This window comes from Lissotriton vulgaris, chromosome 10 (genome assembly GCF_964263255.1).
Source record: "Lissotriton vulgaris chromosome 10, aLisVul1.2, whole genome shotgun sequence".
NCBI classification, from domain to species: Eukaryota; Metazoa; Chordata; class Amphibia; order Caudata; family Salamandridae; genus Lissotriton; species Lissotriton vulgaris.
Genome location: NC_141698.1, coordinates 844,943,536 through 844,964,421, shown reverse-complemented (window position 1 = coordinate 844,964,421; position 20,886 = coordinate 844,943,536). Strand labels below are relative to the sequence as shown.

The window sequence follows — 20,886 nt, the reverse complement described above, 5'->3', positions numbered from 1 at the left end:
TATCTTCCCAAATAAATTCACAAGGATCTTTCTCCACATATGCCTGGACCCAAACATTTACACATCTTCTGATCAAGTGGAATACTCTTTTGATGTGTCCACGCACAGAATATGACACGGTTGAAGGTCATTTAGCTGGACTGATCTCTTGAACTCATTGTACAGAAGATCGTCAAACCTGTGACAGTCAGAACTCATTTTCCAAACATGCACAAGCTATTTTTCTACGTCATTAACGTCACATTCTTTTTCTGTCTCAGCAAATCCTTTTAGAAACTTCAAAGGTCCAGCAGTTAAAGCTTCAAGCTGTATTCCAATTTGGCTCATAGCATCATCACCCGTAGGAATATGTGCCCTGATGAGGAGTAAAACCCTGAAATCATGATTACATGGCTGGGTATAAACTGGAATGGCATGGGGAGCAACAAAATGATGAATTTAGGGTCAGATCACTGTACTGGGGTGAATGTTTGACATTGTTCAACATTCTGGCCATCAAAAGGTTCTTTTTGCATTTGTCACCCCAAGTGGGATGGGTATTCTCAGACGTGGGTCCTGTGCTCTCCATTCTACCCGAGTCAAGCTAGCCTGGCTGAGGAGGGGTGAAACTCGAAACCAGTCCTAGGATACTTGTTTTATATTCCAGGGAGAACTTGGCCGGGCAGTTCGAGCAAGCCTGTTCCAATAGGGAACAGAGTCAAGACTAATTTGCATATGGCTGGGTTTAAAGTAGAATGGCATGGGGAGCAAATAAAACGATGGATTTAGGCCCAGATCTTTTTACTGGGGTGAATGTTTGACATTGTTCAACATTCTGTCCATCAATTGTTCTTTTTGCACTTGTCACCCAGAGTGAGATGGGTATGCCCAGACAAGGGTCCCATGCTCTCCATGTCACTGGAGTCAAGCTAGCCTGACTTATGAGGGGTGAAACCCTGAAACCAGTCCTAGGATGCTTGTTTTCCAGTCCAGTGAGAACCTGGCCTGGCAGTTTGGGTTGCACTGTTCCCATGGGGAACAGGGTCAAGACAGATTTGCATATGGCTGGGTTTAAACTGAAATGGCATGGAGAGTCAAAAACCTATGGATTTAGGCCCAGGTCGCTGTCCTGGGGTGAATATTCAACATTGTTCAATATTCTGTTACTTCCATTGTTCTTTTTGCATTTGTCACCCAAGTGGGATGGTTAGGCCCAGACATGGGTCCCGTGCTCCCCATGCCACTGGACTCAAGCTAGCCTGGCTATGGAGGGCTGAAACCCCGAAACCAGTCCTAGGAGGCTTCCTTTCCAGTCCAGGGTCAAGCTGTTCTGGCAGTTCAGGCTTGACTGTTCCCATGGGGTACAGGATGAAGACTGATTTACATATGGCTGAGGTTAAACTGGAATGGCATGGGGAGCAAAAATCGACGAATTTAGGCCAAGATCTCTTTACTGGGTTGTATGTTTGACATTGTTCAAAATTCTGTCCATCAATTGTTCTTTTTGCAGTTGTCACTCCAAGTAGGATGGCTATGCCCAGACGTTGGTCCTGTGCACTCCATGCCACTGGAGTCAAGCTAGCCTGGCTGATGAGGGGTGAAACCCCAAAACCTGTCCTGGGATGCTTTTTTTCCGGTACACGGAAAACCTGGCCTGGCAGTTTGGGCAGGACTGTTCCCATGAGTCACAGGGTCAAGACTGATTTGCATAAGGCCGGGTTTAAACTGGAATGGCTTGGGGAGCAAAACAACAATGGATTAAGGCCCGGATCTCTGTAATGGGGTGAAAGTTTGACCTTGTTCAACATTCTGTCCATCAATTGTTCTTTTTGCATTTGATAATAACAATGGGCATCTCTGAGTCAAGTTTCTTGTATAGAATATGACGCGGGATTAACAGTCTTTTCTTGCCTGTTCAATAGCGTAATAATCAATCTGCCAATTCTTGGCTTATGAACATTGCAACAAATCTAAGAAGCACAATAATACCATCTGTGTCATTTGACAGTACAATGACTCATTTGGAACCATTTTGAACAGTCCACTCAACATGTGTCAGAACATTCAGGTCAACTTCCTCCAATTTGCTGTTAACTTCTTGAACAATATGGCCCAAACATTTTTAATATATCTCTGCTGGCAAAAACTCCTCATTGATAACCATTCCACTTGCAATAATTGGAAATTTAGTGTTCATTGAAGCATCAGCAATGTTTTGGCAAGTTAGCATCTTCACGTTCCTCTTGTTCGATGTTGAGGACGCAAATTTATCAAGTTCCACAGATATAGGTGTCAAATATTTGGTGCAGATAAGGTCAATTGTTCCACATTCATTGACAGATAGTTCAAGATAACTGTCAAAGAAAATGTGCAGTTCTTGCAAGGTGCACACTGACTTAGATAGATATCTGTAGAACAGCCTGAATGTCCTCGCCGAAGTTTTTCATGGATGAAATCTTGACAATTCCCAATTGTGACATATAGTCCACAACAATATTAGTTTTCAATGAGGACACCTTTTCAAATTGAAATTCTTCAGGTGAAAGTTTTTTTCAAGCTCTTGTAGGAAGTTTGTGCTTCACTGGTTTGTTTGCAGCATCTACAATAAATAATGCGTTTGTTGGAAGAAAATCATACGACAGTATATCCTTGATAAATGTACCCCTTTCTTTTGCTACATCCATCTCTGTATTTGCTTGTGAAAGTTGTTTTATTTAATCTGTTTGTAGTGGCTGATTGGACCAAACTCCTACTATGACAAGTAAAGTGTGGAAGTTTAGCTTCAGTGATTATGCCAAACAATTTTTTTTCTTTCAATACAAATCTCTCCTGCTTCAGTTCTGCGTATAGTTTCAATCAATGCTCCAGGAAATCTACTCTTTATATTGGTATCCTCATATTGTTTGGTCATGAAGTTGTGTAGTCTTACAGGCTCAGTCATTTCAAAGGGATTTGCTTGCTGCTGCATGAAATTAAGAAGGCTGTCAGCATGTTTATTAAAACATTCCCCTCTCTTTCCCACAAATTTGCGATGCAGAACAGTTTCACGATGATCCCTTCATTTTGAATGTATCATCTATCTAAAAACATTCAAAATAAAAAGCAGTTCATGATAAACTAGCTGCCACTGAGTAATATATTCACTTTTACATGTCTGGCCAACAATTCCCTTGTAGCTTTTCTATGATCTCTGGATCTTCTGTACCAGTTTCATATCTGAAGGCACAGCATTGCATCTTCCCTCTCTGTCTTTCAACACCAAAATGACTTTGGATGAATTTCCTGTAACCGTATGGTATTCTACCTCTAGCTTCTTCACTCTTTCCAAATCCCAGGACCCATATCTCAGGTAGTTTCTGAAATCAAATTCGATAACAACAGTAATCAGTGATTCCACAGTCTTTATGTGCAGCTTCCAATCACATTTACGCTCAGCATGTACCAAGTTCTTCACTTGAGCTATCATGTGTAAACATTCCCCTAGCACTTGCAAAGTTCTGATTTTTCTTCACATTCTTTGACAAATTCTACAAACTTGGTTTTCTGATTTTTAAGTGAGTGTATTGAACATTGCCTGGCTTTGCATTATGTCTTTTGAATGAAGTGCACCCTGTGCCTTGTTAACTTCAGAGATAAGAAATGTAAAATCGCATTTGTCATTTTTGTTCCACAAAGCATTCCAACATTTCTATAGACTCAGAAATAATGATCATACTTTGTGAACGAACATAATGAATTTCCTGCACATCACAAAGCAACTAATGTCATGTGGAAAATGCCCATAATTGGATAAAGGATTTTGACCCTGTGCCTCCTGGGAACAGTCCAGCCCAAACTGCCAACCCATGTCTTCCCTGTACCGGAATCAAGCATCCTAGGACCGGTTTCTGGCTATCAGCCTTCATCAGCCAGGATAGCTTGATTCCAGTGGCATGGATAGCAAGGGACTCACGTCTGAGCATACCTGTCCCAATCGGGGTGACAAATGCAAAAACAATAAATTGATGGATAAAATGTTGCACAAAGGCAAAACATTCACCCCCGTCACAGATCTGGGTTTAATCCATCGTTATTTTGCTCACCGCACCAACCCAGTTCAGACATGGCCATATGCAAATCAGTCTTGACCCTGTGCCTCATGGGAACAGTCCAGCCCGAACTGCCAAACCATGTCTACCCTGAAAAGGAATCAAGCATCCTGGGTCCGGTTTCTGGCTATCAGCCTTCATCAGCCAGGATAGCTTGATTCCAGCTGGCATGGAGAGCACGGGACACACGTCTGAGCATACCCGTCCCAATCGGGGTGACAAATGCAAAAACAACAATTGATGGACAAAATGTTGCACAATGGCAAAACATTCACCCCCAGTCCCAGATCTGGGTTTAATCCATTGTTATTTTGCTCACCACACCACCACCATAGTTCAGACATGACCATATGCAAATCAGTCTTGACCCTGTGCCTCATGGGAACAGTCCAGCCCGAACTGCTAAGCCATGTCTTCCCTGGACCGGAGTCAAGAGTCCTATGACCGGTTTCTGGCTATCAGCCTTCATCAGCCAGGATAGCTTGATTCCAGTGGCATGGAGAGCACGGGACTCACATCTGAGCATACCAGGCCCAATCGGGGTGACAAATGCAAAAACTACAATTGATGGACGGAATGTTGCACAATGGCAAAACATTCACCCCCCAGTCACAGTTCTGGGTTTAATCCATCGTTATTTTGCTCACCACACAACCCCAGTTCAGACATGGGCATATGCAAATCAGTCTTGACCCTGTGCCTCATGGGAACAGTCCAGCCCGAACTGCCAAGCCATGTCTTCCCTGGACCGGAATAAAGCATCCTAGGCCATGTGTGAACTGGGGTGGCTTGGTGAGCAAAATAACGATGGATTAAACCCAGATCTGTGACTGGGGGTGAATGTTTTGCCATTGTGCAACATTCCGTCCATCATCTTGTGTGTTTTGCTCATCATTGGATAAAGATTACAGAATTGTACTTGATTGCTCATAAAAATGTCAGCTACAATACGAAAACACCTCTATCACAGAAAATTGGCAGGAAGGGCTGGTCTTCAGGCTGAACATGCACATTTTGAAAATTTCTTAGAGCTGTGTATACTATTGCATAGTTTGTGCCTGGAGATGTTATTACTGGTAAAAACCCGACCTTCTTCAGCGGGGGGGAATTCTGGGAGATCAGAGCATGAATTCCAGCCCATGGAGGAACTGTATTTTCTTCATCCTACAGTACGCACCGAAAAGTGATATGATAAATTCAGTTAAATCAGATTTGCGGACCACAACATCAGGTAGAAGAAGATCCATTTCCTCAGCCACTTTGAAACTTTCTTTTAGACTGGGGCGTGTTGATGGCTTGTGGTGACTAAGGACATGTTGGCAAGGCAGTTGGGTGATAAGTTTGCAGCTACACATGTTTATGCCTACAGCTAACATAGCTTGTTTTCCAACAGCTACTTCATTGCTACCATCATGAAAAAGCACCATGGCAGTATCATGTGTGCTGGATATTCCAGGCAAAGAAGATTGGTCTTCAAAATAAAAATTATCAAGAGCAGCAATTGTAAATTCTTTCCTGGTAAAGTGACTTGGAAGTGGTGTGCTAACAGATTCACAAGATTTTAGAGCTTGAGCTGCTAACATGTTCCTGCTCTGAACTATATAATTATAACTTGTTGATACACCAATCCTATTCATTGAAGCGATTGGCTCTCTACTTTTGCACTTATCATAGATTGTGTGAGCAGCCATCATGTGTAACTGAGCTTGCTTTTTGCCATGATGTAATTCATAATACATGATTTGGAAAATACAGTACATTTGCACAGCATAAGCTTGTCAGTTCATGGGATTGTCTTCCACTTCCACTTCTTCGCTTATATCTTCAAACCCATCATTAATGTTGTCAGCTTCTGTTCTGAACTCAATAACTTTAGTTTGTAACAGTTTTGTTTTGCTGACAAAATACAATGATTTAAAGAATGTTAAGACAACATCAGGCATTCTTGTAGACCAACATGAATTACGGGACTCTGGGGCACCACAAAATTGGTCATTAAGTCCAAAATCTAAATCTTTTTGGACATTCCTTAAAATGGTTCCTATTGATTTTACTGCATCATGTGATCTTATTTTGGATCTACATGAGTCAAATTATATGATAACAACATAAGTGGCTCATTCTTTTTGTTAGACTGGCAAAAACAAATTCTGTCATTGTACAGTCTCACCAGAAAAATCTTAATTTCATAATTATAAATCAATACAGCTTCATCAATCTTGACCATTATTTCCCTGATCTCAATGAGTGTGAACCTCTAGCCAGCAATCAAGAGTGGCTTCAAAACTTAATTTGCTTTTTCAAAGATTGCAAACTTAACTGAAGGCTGGCGGTTATGTTGCTGCTGTACATTCATATTTTCTAATCTATGCACGCATGCAGTTTGAGTGGGCATACAAATCTGCTGCAAATACATTCACCTCGCTGTTTAGATCAGCAAGTCGGCTGAAAACCTCCTCTTGGAAGAAACTAGCTGCAGATAAAAACATGTTTGCCCTTTGAGACTCACATACTCTGTACTTTGCTCTTTCATCAATTCCTTTGGCCCTTGTTCTGGCAAAACCACAGATAACATATTGAAGATCCTCTGCTTTCTGACCAGTTTCTGGAGATGGACGAGGGTTAGCAATCGATCTTCTCCATTGGCATTGGGATTGGTTGTGGTCGCTTTTTCAGAAAATGTTGATGTTATTCACAGATTTATGCTATATTTTGACAATTCTTTTTCAGGACTCTCTGCTATCACCTACTTTGCTCATGTTTACAAATTTGAATTAACAGAAAACCTGAAACAAAATCAATATTAGGATAGGATAGTATTTATAGAGCACACTAAAACCTGAAGTTGCCTAAGTGCTATAGCAGAATAGAAGAATCAGCAAGAGCTGCACAGCTAAGAATCAGGTTTCTAAAATGAAAAAAGCCGCAAGGTTTTCAGATGTTTGTTAAAGAACATAAGAGAATCTGCTTCTGATATATAGGTGGGCAGAATGTTCCACAGTTTGGTGTGGCTGCTGAAAAGGAGCACCCACGCCATCTAGTCTTCTGAAATCTGGGGATCCAGAGTGTTTTGCAACCTGAGGATCTAAGTAGTCTGCCAGGAGTGTACCAATGAAAAAGCTCATTCATTTGGGTTGGTCCCTTGTGAAGAAGAGGTTTAAAAGCTAAGCACAGGGACTTGAAAGAAATTCACCTCCTGATAGGGAGTCAATGAAGGAAATGAATCCCTTCTCTGAGTGCCGTTTGGAAATGTTCAGAATAAGATGGGCCGCAGCATTCTGTATGACCTGAAGTTTGTTCAGTGAGGAACCATTGATGTTAAGGTAAAGTGCATTGCAATAGTCAAACCATGATGTGACAAGGGCGATTGTAACTGTTTGTTGTTGTTCCGATGGAATGTATGGAAATATATTTTTCAGGGTCCTGATTATGTAAAAACAAGTGCTAATAATGTGACTGACCTTTGCATCAAAACTCAAGTATTATCAAAGATGAACCCATATTTTTAGCTAACTTGATGTCGGTCGGAGGGATCCACAAACATCTGGCCACCAAGTGTTAGACCAAATAACCAAATGAAGTTTTGAGAGCCAAACTCAAGCAGTTCAGTCTTGTCTGCATTAATCTTCAGTGAATTGTCTTTCATCCAGCAAAAAATATGGGGCATATACTGGTTGAACCTCTCCACCACCAAAGGCAGGTCGTTAGAGATATATACAATCATTTGAGTATTGTCTGCATATGACAGCACTTGAAACACAAATTAATGCACCAGATCAGTCAGAGTGGCCACATAAAGATTAAAAACCCATAAGGGAGACTGAATGCCTTTGCTTTGTAACTGCCGGAGCTGACAGTTTGCACCCTGTTTGACAAAAAAGAGTGGAGAGGCTGAAGAGCGGTCCCACAGACCCCAGCTTGCTGCAGATGCCTGAACCATCCATGTGGGCGAGACGGTATCGAATGCTGCAGACAGGTCAAGCAATACCAGGATAGCCGCCCCGCCCAGATTCAACTGGGTATGGATGCTGTCTAAGGCCACAATAAGGGCCTTCTCTGTACTGTGGCCAGCGCAAAATCTATTTTAAGAAGGATCAAGGATCCCCTGAGAATCGATACACTTCATCAGCTCCTGATGAATAACCCTCATCAGCCAGACTATCTTGAATCCAGTGGCAGAGTAAACAAGGGACCCACGTCTGTGCATACCCTGCCAACTTAGGGCGAACAAAGCGATACCAAAAGGGAAGAGGGTATGCCCAGATGTGGGTCCCTTGCTCACTCTACCACTGGATGCAAGATAGCCTGGCTGATGAGGATTACGAATCCGAAACCGGTCTCAGGATGCTTGTTTTCGGTCTAGGGAAGACATGACTTGGCAGTTCGGGCTGCACTCTTCCCATGAGGCACAGACTCAGACTGATTTGCATATGGCCATGTCTGAACTGGGGTGGTGGAGGGAGCTAAAGAATGGTGATGGATTAAACCCAGATCATTTGACTGGGGGTGAGCGTTTGATTTGCTCAAACACTCGATTTGTTCGCCCTAAGTTGGCAGGGTATGCCCAGACGTGGGTCTCTTGCTCACTCTACCACTGGATGCAAGATAGCCTGGCTGATGAGGATTGTGAATCCGAAACCTGTCCCATGATGCTTGTTTCCAGTCCAGGGAAGACATGGCTTGGCCGTTCGGGCTGGACTGTTCCCATGAGGCACAAGGTCAGACTGTTTTGGGTATACAGACAAAATATTGAATCAAAAATATAGAATAGGACTAATATTGAAGTGAAAATATAGAATGGACAAAATATCGTATGGACAGAATATAGTCAACAAAAATATCGAATTTAAGGTAAGTTATTTAATATTGATTTTCATAAATATAGAAAGTCCAAATATCGAAGTATATAATATAGGTAATAAATATATCGAATTTTTAATAATATCGAATTTTTTAAAGTGTTTTGTATGTTAGTATATGTATGAAAAAGGGTGGGAAGTGATGTAATTATAATTAATTAAATATTTTAATTTCTTTATTGGTATTTATTTTGAATTAATTGTTAATTAATTAAATTTTAATTGGCAATTAATTTTTATTACTTGATTAATTGATCATTATGTTAATTTTATAAATGTATTTCCCGTAGCGCATTGTGGGTTTATAGGGGAATAAGGTGGGAAGTAATTTAATTATAATTAATTAAATATTTGAATTTCTTTATTGGATTTTATTTGAATTAATTGTTAAATAATTTTTAATTGGTAATTAATTAAATTTAAATTGGTAATTAATTTTTATTACTTGATTAATTGATAGTTATGTTAATTTTATAAACGTATTTCCCGTAGCGCGTTGTGGGTTTATAGAGGAATAAGGTGGGAAGCAATTTAATTGTAATTAATTAAATATTTTAATTTATTTATTGGTATTTATTTTGAATCAATTGTTAATTAATTTGTAATTGCTAATTAATTATTTGTTAATCAGTAATTAATTTGTATTAATAGGTAATGAATTTTAATAATTAATTTTTATTTGTATTTTTAATTGATTAATTATTATATCATATTACATTGGTAATTACTTTTAATTAATTTTTATTGGTATTAATATTTAATTTATATTTATTAATATATGAAGTATTTACTTTCCCTACTGTTGCACTCACTGGAGTGGGAATAGTAATTTTTACCCCTATGCTATCCAACGCTTTCCCTACTGTTGCACTCTATGGAGTAAGAATAGTAATTTGTACCCCTACGCTATCCAATGCTTTCCCTACTGTTGCACTCTCTGGAGAGGGAATAGTAATTTTCACCCCTACCCTATCCAACGCTTTCCCTACTGTAGCACTCACTGGAGTGGGAATAGTAATTTTTACCCCTACGCTATCCAACGCTTTCCCTACTGTTGCACTCTCTGGAGTGGGAATAGTAATTTTTACCACTACGCTATCCAACACTTTCCCTACTGTTGCACCTTCTGGAGTGGGAATAGTAATTTTTACCCCTACGCTTTCCAACGCTTTTCCTACTGTTGCACTCTCTGGAGTGGGAATAGTAATTTTTACCCCTACGCTATCCAACGTTTTCCCTACTGTTGCACTCTCTCGAGTGGGAATGGTAATTTTTACCCTCCAGTTATCCAACGCTTTCCCTATTGTTGCACTCTCTGGAGTGGGAATAGTAATTTTTACCCTTATGCTATCCAGCGCTTTCCCTACTGTTGCACTCTCTGAAGTGGGAATAGCAATTTTTACCCCTACGCTATCCAATGCTTTTCCTACTGTTCTCTGTCTGGAGTGGGAATAGCAATTTTTACGCCTACGCTATCCAACGCTTTCCCTACTGTTGCACTCTCTGGAGTGGGAATAGTAATTTTTACCCCTAAGCTATCCAACGCTTTCCCTACTGTTGCACTCACTGGAGTGGGAATAGTAATTTTTACCCCTACGCTATCCAACGCTTACCCTACTGTTGCACTCACTGGAGTGGGAATAGTCATTTTTACCCCTATGCTATCCAACGTTTACCCTACTGTTGCAGTTGCTGGAGTGGTAATAGTAAATTTTACCCTCCCGCTATCCTACAGTAAAAATATTGTATATTATTAATTAATATTATGTTAATATATATATATATATATATATATATATGTATATATATATATATATATATATATATATATATATCCAACAAACAGGTTCCCCATATTCAGCCTGACGCGTTTCACGCTCTCTCGAGCATTTCCTCAGAGGCTTTAAAGTTCAACATCACAGAGTGCATACGCATTACTTATAATTGTTACCACCTGCCCCAGTGGGCGTTGGCTCTTCCTGAGCACGATGGTCCTTGTAGCGCCATTCATGTAACTTCAGTGAGCTGCTCTTTGTGATGCACGAATAAAATACACATTAAAACCACAATGGGTTTGGAAAGTCTTTCATTCCTTCTTTGCTGCAAGTGCCTTCTTGCACAAACTGGCTTCCGTGTCCTTTGCGCTGCTCCTTACAGTGACTGCAGCTCGGTCCACAAACAATATTAGTGGCAAGGCTTTTCCCCGGCCGGAGCGGCCGTAAACATCCAACAAACAGGTTCCCCAAAGTAGAAAAGCCGCACACCGGGAAGTTTCCTTTTCGTTTATTCCGTGCAAGTGACAGCAAAGTGGGTAAAAGCCATCCATCACTTTATTCAGCCTGACGCGTTTCACGCTCTCGAGCATTTCCTCAGAGGCTTTAAAGCTTCAGTCATCTAAGCTGCAGCGCTAAGGACATTGAGGGCGTTTGGTGCAAGAAGGTATTTGCAGCACAAAGCTAATGGAACACTTGTCAACCCACTGTGGATTTATTTTAAATTTGATTCAGGCACAGCAACGAAGCAGCTCACATGCGCAATACTAATGGCACTACAAAGACCATCAGGCTCGAGGCGAGCCAACGCCCACTGAGGCAGGTGGTCTGAGTTATCAGTAGTGCGGATGCTTAGTGCAGTGTTGAACTCTGAAGCCTCTGAAGAAGTGCTCAAAGGAGCGTGAAATGCGTCAGGCTGAATGATTAATGGACAGTTTTTCATCCTCTATGCTGTGACTTGCACGTAATAAACCAAGAAAAAACCTTCATGATGTGTGGCTCTTCCAATTGGGGAAACTCGTTTGTTGGATTTGAACGGCCATTTCCTGGCCGGGGAAGAGCCCTGCCACGAGAGTGTGTGTGGACCGGCTTCAGTCATCTAAGCTGCAGCGCTAAGGACATTGAGGGCATTTGGTGCAAGAAGGTATTTGCAGCACAAAGCTAATGGAACACTTGTCAACCCACTGTGGATTTATTTTAATTTTGATTCAGGCACAGCAACGAAGCAGCTCACATGCGCAATACTAATGGCACTACAAAGACCATCAGGCTCGAGGCGAGCCAACGCCCACTGAGGCAGGTGGTCTGAGTTATCAGTAGTGCGGATGCTTAGTGCAGTGTTGAACTCTGAAGCCTCTGAAGAAGTGCTCAAAGGAGCGTGAAATGCGTCAGGCTGAATGATTAATGGACAGTTTTTCATCCTCTATGCTGTGACTTGCACGTAATAAACCAAGAAAAAACCTTCATGATGTGTGGCTCTTCCAATTGGGGAAACTCGTTTGTTGGATTTGAACGGACATTTCCTGGCCGGGGAAGAGCCCTGCCACGAGAGTGTGTGTGGACCGGCTTCAGTCATCTAAGCTGCAGCGCTAAGGACATTGAGGGCGTTTGGTGCAAGAAGGTATTTGCAGCACAAAGCTAATGGAACACTTGTCAACCCACTGTGGATTTATTTTAATTTTGATTCAGGCACAGCAACGAAGCAGCTCACATGCGCAATACTAATGGCACTACAAAGACCATCAGGCTCGAGGTGAGCCAACGCCCACTGAGGCAGGTGGTCTGAGTTATCAGTAGTGCGGATGCTTAGTGCAGTGTTGAACTCTGAAGCCTCTGAAGAAGTGCTCAAAGGAGCGTGAAACGCGTCAGGCTGAATGATTAATGGACAGTTTTTCATCCTCTATGCTGTGACTTGCACGTAATAAACCAAGAAGAAACCTTCAAGATGTGTGGCTCTTCAAATTGGGGAAACTCGTTTGTTGGATTTGAACGGCCATTTCCTGGCCGGGGAAGAGCCCTGCCACGAGAGTGTGTGTGGACCGGCTTCAGTCATCTAAGCTGCAGCGCTAAGGATATTGAGGGCATTTGGTGCAAGAAGGTATTTGCAGCACAAAGCTAATGGAACACTTGTCAACCCACTGTGGATTTATTTTATTTTTGATTCAGGCACAGCAACGAAGCAGCTCACATGAGCAATATTAATGGCACTACAAAGACCATCAGGCTCGAGGCGAACCAACGCCCACTGAGGCAGGTGGTCTGAGTTATCAGTAGTGCGGATGCTTAGTGCAGTGTTGAACTCTGAAGCCTCTGAAGAAGTGCTCAAAGGAGCGTGAAACGCGTCAGGCTGAATGATTAATGGACAGTTTTTCATCCTCTATGCTGTGACATGCACGTAATAAACCAAGAAGAAACCTTCATGATGTGTGGCTCTTCCAATTGGGGAAACTCGTTTGTTGGATTTGTACGGCCATTTCCTGGCCGGGGAAGAGCCCTGCCACGAGAGTGTGTGTGGACCGGCTTCAGTCATCTTAGCTGCAGCGCTAAGGACATTGAGGGCGTTTGGTGCAAGAATGTATTTGCAGCATAAAGCTAATGGAACACTTGTCAACCCACTGTGGATTTATTTTATTTTTGATTCAGGCACAGCAACGAAGCAGCTCACATGAGCAATATTAATGGCACTACAAAGACCATCAGGCTCGAGGCGAGCCAACGCCCACTGAGGCAGGTGGTCTGAGTTATCAGTAGTGCGGATGCTTAGTGCAATGTTGAACTCTGAAGCCTCTGAAGAAGTGCTCAAAGGAGCGTGAAACGCGTCAGGCTGAATGATTAATGGACAGTTTTTCATCCTCTATGCTGTGACTTGCACGTAATAAACCAAGAAGAAACCTTCATGATGTGTGGCTCTTCCAATTGGGGAAACTCGTTTGTTGGATTTGTACGGCCATTTCCTGGCCGGGGAAGAGCCCTGCCACGAGAGTGTGTGTGGACCGGCTTCAGTCATCTAAGCTGCAGCGCTAAGGACATTGAGGGCGTTTGGTGCAAGAAGGTATTTGCAGCATAAAGCTAATGGAACACTTGTCAACCCACTGTGGATTTATTTTAATTTTGATTCAGGCACAGCAACGAAGCAGCTCACATGAGCAATACTAATGGCACTACAAAGACCATCACGCTCGAGGCGAGCCAACGCCCACTGAGGCAGGTGGTCTGAGTTATCAGTAGTGCGGATGCTTAGTGCAATGTTGAACTCTGAAGCCTCTGAAGAAGTGCTCAAAGGAGCGTGAAACGCGTCAGGCTGAATGATTAATGGACAGTTTTTCATCCTCTATGCTGTGACTTGCACTTAATAAACCAAGAAGAAACCTTCATGATGTGTGGCTCTTCCAATTGGGGAAACTCGTTTGTTGGATATATATATATATATATATATATATATATATATATATATATATATATATATATATATATATATGTTAAAAAATTAAATTGTATGTTCATTTTTTTAACTTAAATTAATTTTTTAATACTTTTAAAGTTATTTAAGTATTTTAAGTATGTTTTAGTTAATTATAGTTATTTCATTAATTTCAAATTACTTTTAAGACATTAAAAAAAATCGATATTTTGACTAGCTATATTTTTTTTCCGATATTTTTGTACTTACCTGTTTGTAGATAGGACTTCGATATTTTTGCTTTCTATATTTTTACTTCAATATTTTTAGTATTCAATATTTTTGTATTCTATATTTTGTCAGTGATCCCTGTTTTGCCTATGGCCATGTCTGAACTGGGGTGGTGGAGTGAGCTAAAGAATGGTGATGGTTTAAACCCAGATCAGTTGACTGGGGGTGACTGTTTGATTTGCTCAAACGCTCCGTCCATCATCCCCTTTGGTATCGCTTTGTTCGCCCTAAGCTGGCAGGGTATGCCCAGACTTGGGTCCCTTGCTCACTCTACCACTGGATGCAAGATAGCCTGGCTGATGAGGATTATGAATCCGAAACCGGTCCCAGGATGCTTGTTTACGGTCTGGGGGTGAGTGTTTGATTTGCTCAAACGCCCCGTCCATCATCCCCTTTGGTATCGCCTTATTTATGTTCCTTCAGCGTAATTGCATGGGAAGGGTAGAGCCCATGCTACTTGTAAGACGAGGTAGAGAGAATTTAAAATGGATCACCCAATGATCTACCCAGCTAAAGTGAAGGACTTTCTCAATAACTAGATTGTTATGGTTGGTAAAAATCCCATATAGAGTGTGACCTGCTGTATGAGTAGGAGATTGCACCAACTGTACAAATCCAAAATTGGCAATGAGTTCAAGGAATCAGCAGAGTCTTTACAGAGAAGGTCATCCAAATGAAGATTGAAATCCCCAAGCATTTTGAAACGGGAGGACATTAAATGAGGCTCCAAGGTCTGGCACTAAGCCCCGGTAAAGTTACCTCAAGAGTCCGGCTGAAGTATAGCAGGAGGCCTGAAGCAGTGTACTTGGCTTAGAGTTTAAGCCTAAATAGGGCTGCCTACAGAGAGTCACCTGTACTATTTGCCACAGGATTAAGGGTAGAGCTGAAAACCACATGTGCTATTAAGGCCAAGCCCCCCGCTCCAGCCCTGACAATCACTTCTAAGAATAATGTAACCTGGGGGGACCACATCCACCAACTCAGGGCCAGAGTCCTCTTTTGCCCATGTCTCTGTGATGATTAAGCAATCAAGGAACAGTGAAGCAATTTGGTCACAAACCTCAGATTTATTTTTAATAAGGGAGCGTGAATTAATTTGCGCCCAACGAATATGCATCAGGTTGTCCCCCTGCCCAACATCACCATAAAAAAATCTATCCTCATCAGACTGGTGGAACCTATTGAGTAGATTCCCTGAATTAGAGTAGGACATACAATTAAGATAAAACATACAGTTCTGACAATGCCCTACTTGGCTTTCACACAAATGTAATTTAACTGGGCATACCCCCTTAGGCTTTCTGGATTGGAGGTCCATAAGTTGGGCGCGTGAGTATTGTTCAGCTCACCAAAATTGGGATGGGACTTGAAACTGCCAGCATCCATGGTGTTGTCCAGGCATGAGCGTGTGAAGATGGGTTTGCCCTTGGTGCACAAGTGGTGTGTCCGCTGCATGTAAGCGCCAGCCTGCACCTAAATAGGGGCCAACGCTGATGGAATTCAGCTCGACCGTGACCGTCCAAAATGGATGTCGTAACAGTCCAGCAAAGAGAATCTAATTGATGTTTCAGCTCCCTCCACTCAAATGGCAAGCTCGGCGGACCGGTGAGCTGAAAGAATGCACACAAGCGGCAAGGAAGGCACCGGTAAGGGCCATATATGAGGGAGACATGTACACTAGCGAGATGCAGCCATAATAAAATATTTAAGTATGTCATCTTAAACTATATCAGAGTAAAACTTAGAAAGATTAAATAAAACCAAAAAACCCTGTAAACTTAGAGCAGCAGCAGCCCCACTAGACTGTTTGTCCACTATTAAAATAGATTGCCAATATGATCGCTAAAACACATCGTTATAGAGCTGCCATTTTGGAAAATTGCAGAAGGGTTGCTCTGAGGAGTTATTTTCTGTCTCTATAAGACTCCTTGAACACCAAAACCTGTTTCGATACCAAAATTAAGTATATAGGTCTCATGGTTCTTGAAATATTACATCACCACTGCAACACATCCGCCATTTTAAAAAAAATTGTTCTGATAAATTCGGCCAGGATTATCAATGTCTATCCAAGCTAAATTATTCTCTAAGGATACAAAAACAACACTAATCAAAAATGAAAATCTCTGGACAACTGTTTTTTATTGAGGTATATCAATGGGACAGGACTATACGTGTTCTAAGGATGTTTTCTTTCTTGAAGCTATATTACATGACTTCAAAATGAATCAATTGTGGACAGTTAACATTTCAGATAAAAAAAAGTGAAATAATTTATGCATACCTCAAATAAGGATATGAACTATCTTACAAATACATGGGTGCTACTGATGTGGCTGTGCAGTCTGCACGAAAACAAAAAATGCCACTGCCACAACTGATGAGGCTCTACAGGCTCAGAATGCTGCTACTTCAATCTGAACTGTGATAACAAAGGCCATAAGGCTTGTAATTGGTACTCTGCACTGGAGTGTCATAGTGTCAATCTCAACTCTTAAAGAGCTCTGTATTTAGACTTCAGTAGATAAGACGCATTATGGTAGCATCATGATATTTTACGATTCCACAAACAAGACCTGCTTTTGTAGCATTTGTGATATTCATCTAACTCCCTTAGCTTAACAAGTGATCTTCCTTTACTAATTGCATTGTAATTTGTAATAGCATTATTGTTGTGTATATGCCTTTCACAAATGTTATTAGTACAATAAAACAAAAAATATTACAATTGGATATTTATTATTCATTACATTTCTGTGTATTTTCCAGGCACTGCACACCTGAATGACTAAGCTTTACTAACTAAAATACAGAATTATTATTGAGGGCTTGATTCAGAGTTTAGCGGTCCGTGGACTGCCTAACCCGGGGAGGCGCAGTGGTGCGCACTGGTGGTCCGAACGCTTTATTACAACTTTTGTGGTTGGACCGCCATGGGCCTGCCGCAACTGCCTGGGATTCATGATCCCTACTGTGGTGTGGTGGTCGTGAGACCACAATATGAATTGTGGTGCAGCTGCGGCACAACCCAGCATATTACGAGTTTCCTAACTGCGACCCTAACCACAGCAGTGATCCTGCAATGGAAAAGGTGGCATAGAGGAAACAAAAGGAGCCCTACAGAGCCCCCTCTTTCCTCAGGCCCATGGGATGCATGCAGGGGGGCATATGGTGTGCCCCATGTCTGCATGTACCCCTTTCCTACACGGCATGGTCTTCAGAGTCATTGTCATGCAAGAACGGCTTTGGCATTCCCATTGCAGTGCCTTTGTGGAAGGCACTGCAGTGGGAGGGCCAAAGGACAGCCCCCCAGACTATGAGGCAACTAGTGCTCTGGCATGTGGCCGGAGGCCCAGTTAGGTGGTGGGGGAGCGGGGCAGAGGCATGGCGGCCCGCTTCCACACCGCCAAGCTCGTATTCGGGCCCTTAGTCTTTTCAGCAATATAATTATTGGCTCTGACTTCATAAAAGAGATCTCATTCTATTATATTTCACTTTATTCATATATTAACTCATAATTTCTCAAAAGCTCTGTTTTTAATGCCTTGTGCTAGTACCAATATGGCTCAAATTATTAAGTAGTATAATTCTTACCTCTAGGACATCATATTCACAGCCAGGGTGGTACTCGACATTGAATTCCAGAATGGTGAGCTGGATGCTACTGCCTGGTGCTGCGTGTATATACCAGAGACACTCTTTATTAGCAGGATAATTGTAGGGGTAGCCTGGACTATTGAAGGATCCTGTGGGCCCAGAGAGATCTCCTCCACAACCTGTTAAAACAGAATTCACTTTATGAGTTGCATCCTATCATAAATCACACATCTATCTACTATGGCAGCATAAGAGTGCCCAAGTAAGACTTTTCTCTTGACAAAACAAGTGTAGAGTGTATTCAAGGTATATAGTTTCACTATCAGACAAAATAATATAGATGCAAGGTTATTGGAGGGACAGAAATGGCTTATCCATACCTTCAGTCCTTCAGAACATGTAGGGCTCCATTAGGATGGCTATCCTATCGGAAATCGGGACCGCCCGCCCTAAGGGCGGGGGTCCCGCACGCACCATTAGGATGTGCCCGCCACTGTGGCGGGCACATCCTGTATTTTTAGTATTGTGGCGGGCGGAGCTCTGTGCTCCGCCCGCCACAATACTAAAAATGCTTTGCAGCATTTACATAATCAAAGCGGCAGGCACCGCGCGGTGCCTACTGCTTTGATTATGTAAATACAGGGGGGGTACCACAGGTACCCCCCCGTGTGCCACCCCCCTTTGGCCTTCACTCTGGGGGCCCACAGGGGGCCCCCAGAGTGAACACTGCATGCCTTTCCGTGGCGGCATTGCCGCCACGGAAAGGCATTGAAAAATGCTGATTGTAATATTGCAGGCGGTGTCTGACAGACACCGCCTGCATGTTACTCGTTTTCCGCCCCGGCCGCAAGGCGACCGGGGCGGAAAAGTGGCGGGCGGTGTTTTGCTCCGCCGTGGTCCCCCCTCGCCATTCTAATATGGCGGGGGGAATACAGGGAAGGATGGCGGTCGGATTTCCCCCGCCAGGCTGGCGGTGGCCACCGCCAGCCTGGCGGGGGCAATCCGCCCGCCATCCTAATGGAGCCCGTAGTTTCGGGGTCTGGTGTTCGAAATTTCAATTCCCAAAAAGTGTTTTCAAGTTGTGCAATATCTTATTGCAAATAGAATAGAATTTGGCAAACCAACGTATCTGCTAATGGGTCCGTGCACTAATGTCCGAGTAAGGGTTGGTTCCAACCCGACCTCTCTCATCAATGTTAATAAAGTAGGTCAAAAATTTAAACTCGCTGTGATTCAATACCATTGCAGATGTGGAGGGCAGCACTGGGGAAGGAGACCACCATGGCTGTGATCGCATCTAAACAAAGTATACTGGTTTGATATGCAGTTCAAAACTGTGCAATTTTTAAAAGGAAGAGTTTATTTCTTTTAAGTTTGGTTGAGAGATGGCAGTGGGCCCATAAACTACTGCTTACATCCCAACAAACACTATTTTTCCATTTGTATCATGCAGACCCCTGCCCATTTGTAAAATGTATTCTGTTCACGTGTAATCTGTTCACGTGTAATGTTCTCCTCATGTATCAGTTCTGTTCCTATTGTGAAGCGCTCTGACGCCTTCGGGTAAAGTCCGCGCTATATAAAAATGCATAAATAAAGTAAATAAATACGACCTTCTTTGATTTGCCAACTCAATGGCTTGTGAGTGAAATTGCAGCTGCAAACCATTGAGCCATAGTTTTCCAAATCACAATTTGGAAGGGACGACGTCTTAAAAATGTCCCCTACAGTTTGCAATTTGGTATCAATTTCTAAATCTATTTTGTGATTTGGTAAGCATTGCAAAATTAGTTTAGGAGTTAGTAAACATCCATTTAGCAGTCACACGCCCTGTAATTTAGCATTATTTGCCACCCCTAACTGGTTTAATAATCTTGGCTTTAGTTTCTGTAGGACTGGTTGCTTGCAAATCCATATTTACAGTTTAGAAAACTGTGAATGTGCACTCACAAATTGATTACTACATATCTAAAATTCTGCATGGATGGTATAAACTTAAGTGTGACTTGCAAGTTTGTGACCATTCACAATCATTTTGTAGAATGTCTACCCAATTGGATGCAATTGCAGCTTTTCTCCTGTTTGTGGTGTGTGTAAATCTGTTTGGAAGGTGTAAAAGAGATGTTGCAGAGGAATGGGTTTCTGCATAGGAAACATATTTTCTTGGAGGAGAAAATAGAAAGTTAGCAGCGGCAAGCACACTAGTGAAGCACACTTATGAATGCATAAATGTACATTTGGGAATAAGGAATGAGACAAAATCCCAAACTACTCTTGGCAATCTCTCAGCCAGTGACAATCATATGTTTACTTAGACCTGGGTCTTTTAAACAAGAATTCTTAAAACACCATATAACAGATCAAATCTGACACAGAACACTCAGTATAAAATACAATATAAAATACATTTAAAAATCAATTCATCTAACCAGTAAAATCCACATTGGCGAAAAACTTGCCAATCTCCCACAACAGGTAGGAGAATCACTTCTGAAATCCATGAGTTTCACAAATTCACTCCCAACCTAGTCAGGGGTCTGCAGGAGTAAATTTCTGGATTTGTTTTGTGAATCTGGCCCTGTAGCTTACTTTTCCTTGCAATCTCTTTGATTTGATGACAGTATATAATTCCCTTCCCAAAATGGAATCACATTCCTACCGTCAGGGGTGTAGTTCTCAACAGTGCTTAAGGTACAGTGTCCCCGAGGCCCAGGCGTGTTTAGGCCCCGGCACCTCATTTATGACTGTATACTCTACTAAACCGGGGGTAGGATAGCCGTTTATTGATTAGGAATTACATTTGTGTACTATTTGACATTCATTTTGTAGAGATGCAGGGAAGGTTTGGAAGTGAAAGTGGGACTGGTGTTTTATCATCCATCAATTTGTTTACAGTAAAC

The 20,886-nt window shown here is 42.0% G+C and overlaps 1 protein-coding gene across 1 annotated transcript in view; it reads right to left on the bottom strand.

The window, feature by feature from the left end:
* CUBN (cubilin) overlaps positions 1-20,886 on the bottom strand; it is a 1,372,460-nt gene that overhangs the window by 795,773 nt on the left and 555,801 nt on the right. Inside the window, exon 29 of the mRNA XM_086941783.1 lies at positions 17,984-18,165. Within this exon, the coding sequence (XP_086797909.1) occupies positions 17,984-18,165 (182 nt within the window). The remainder of the gene's footprint in view (positions 1-17,983; positions 18,166-20,886) is intronic.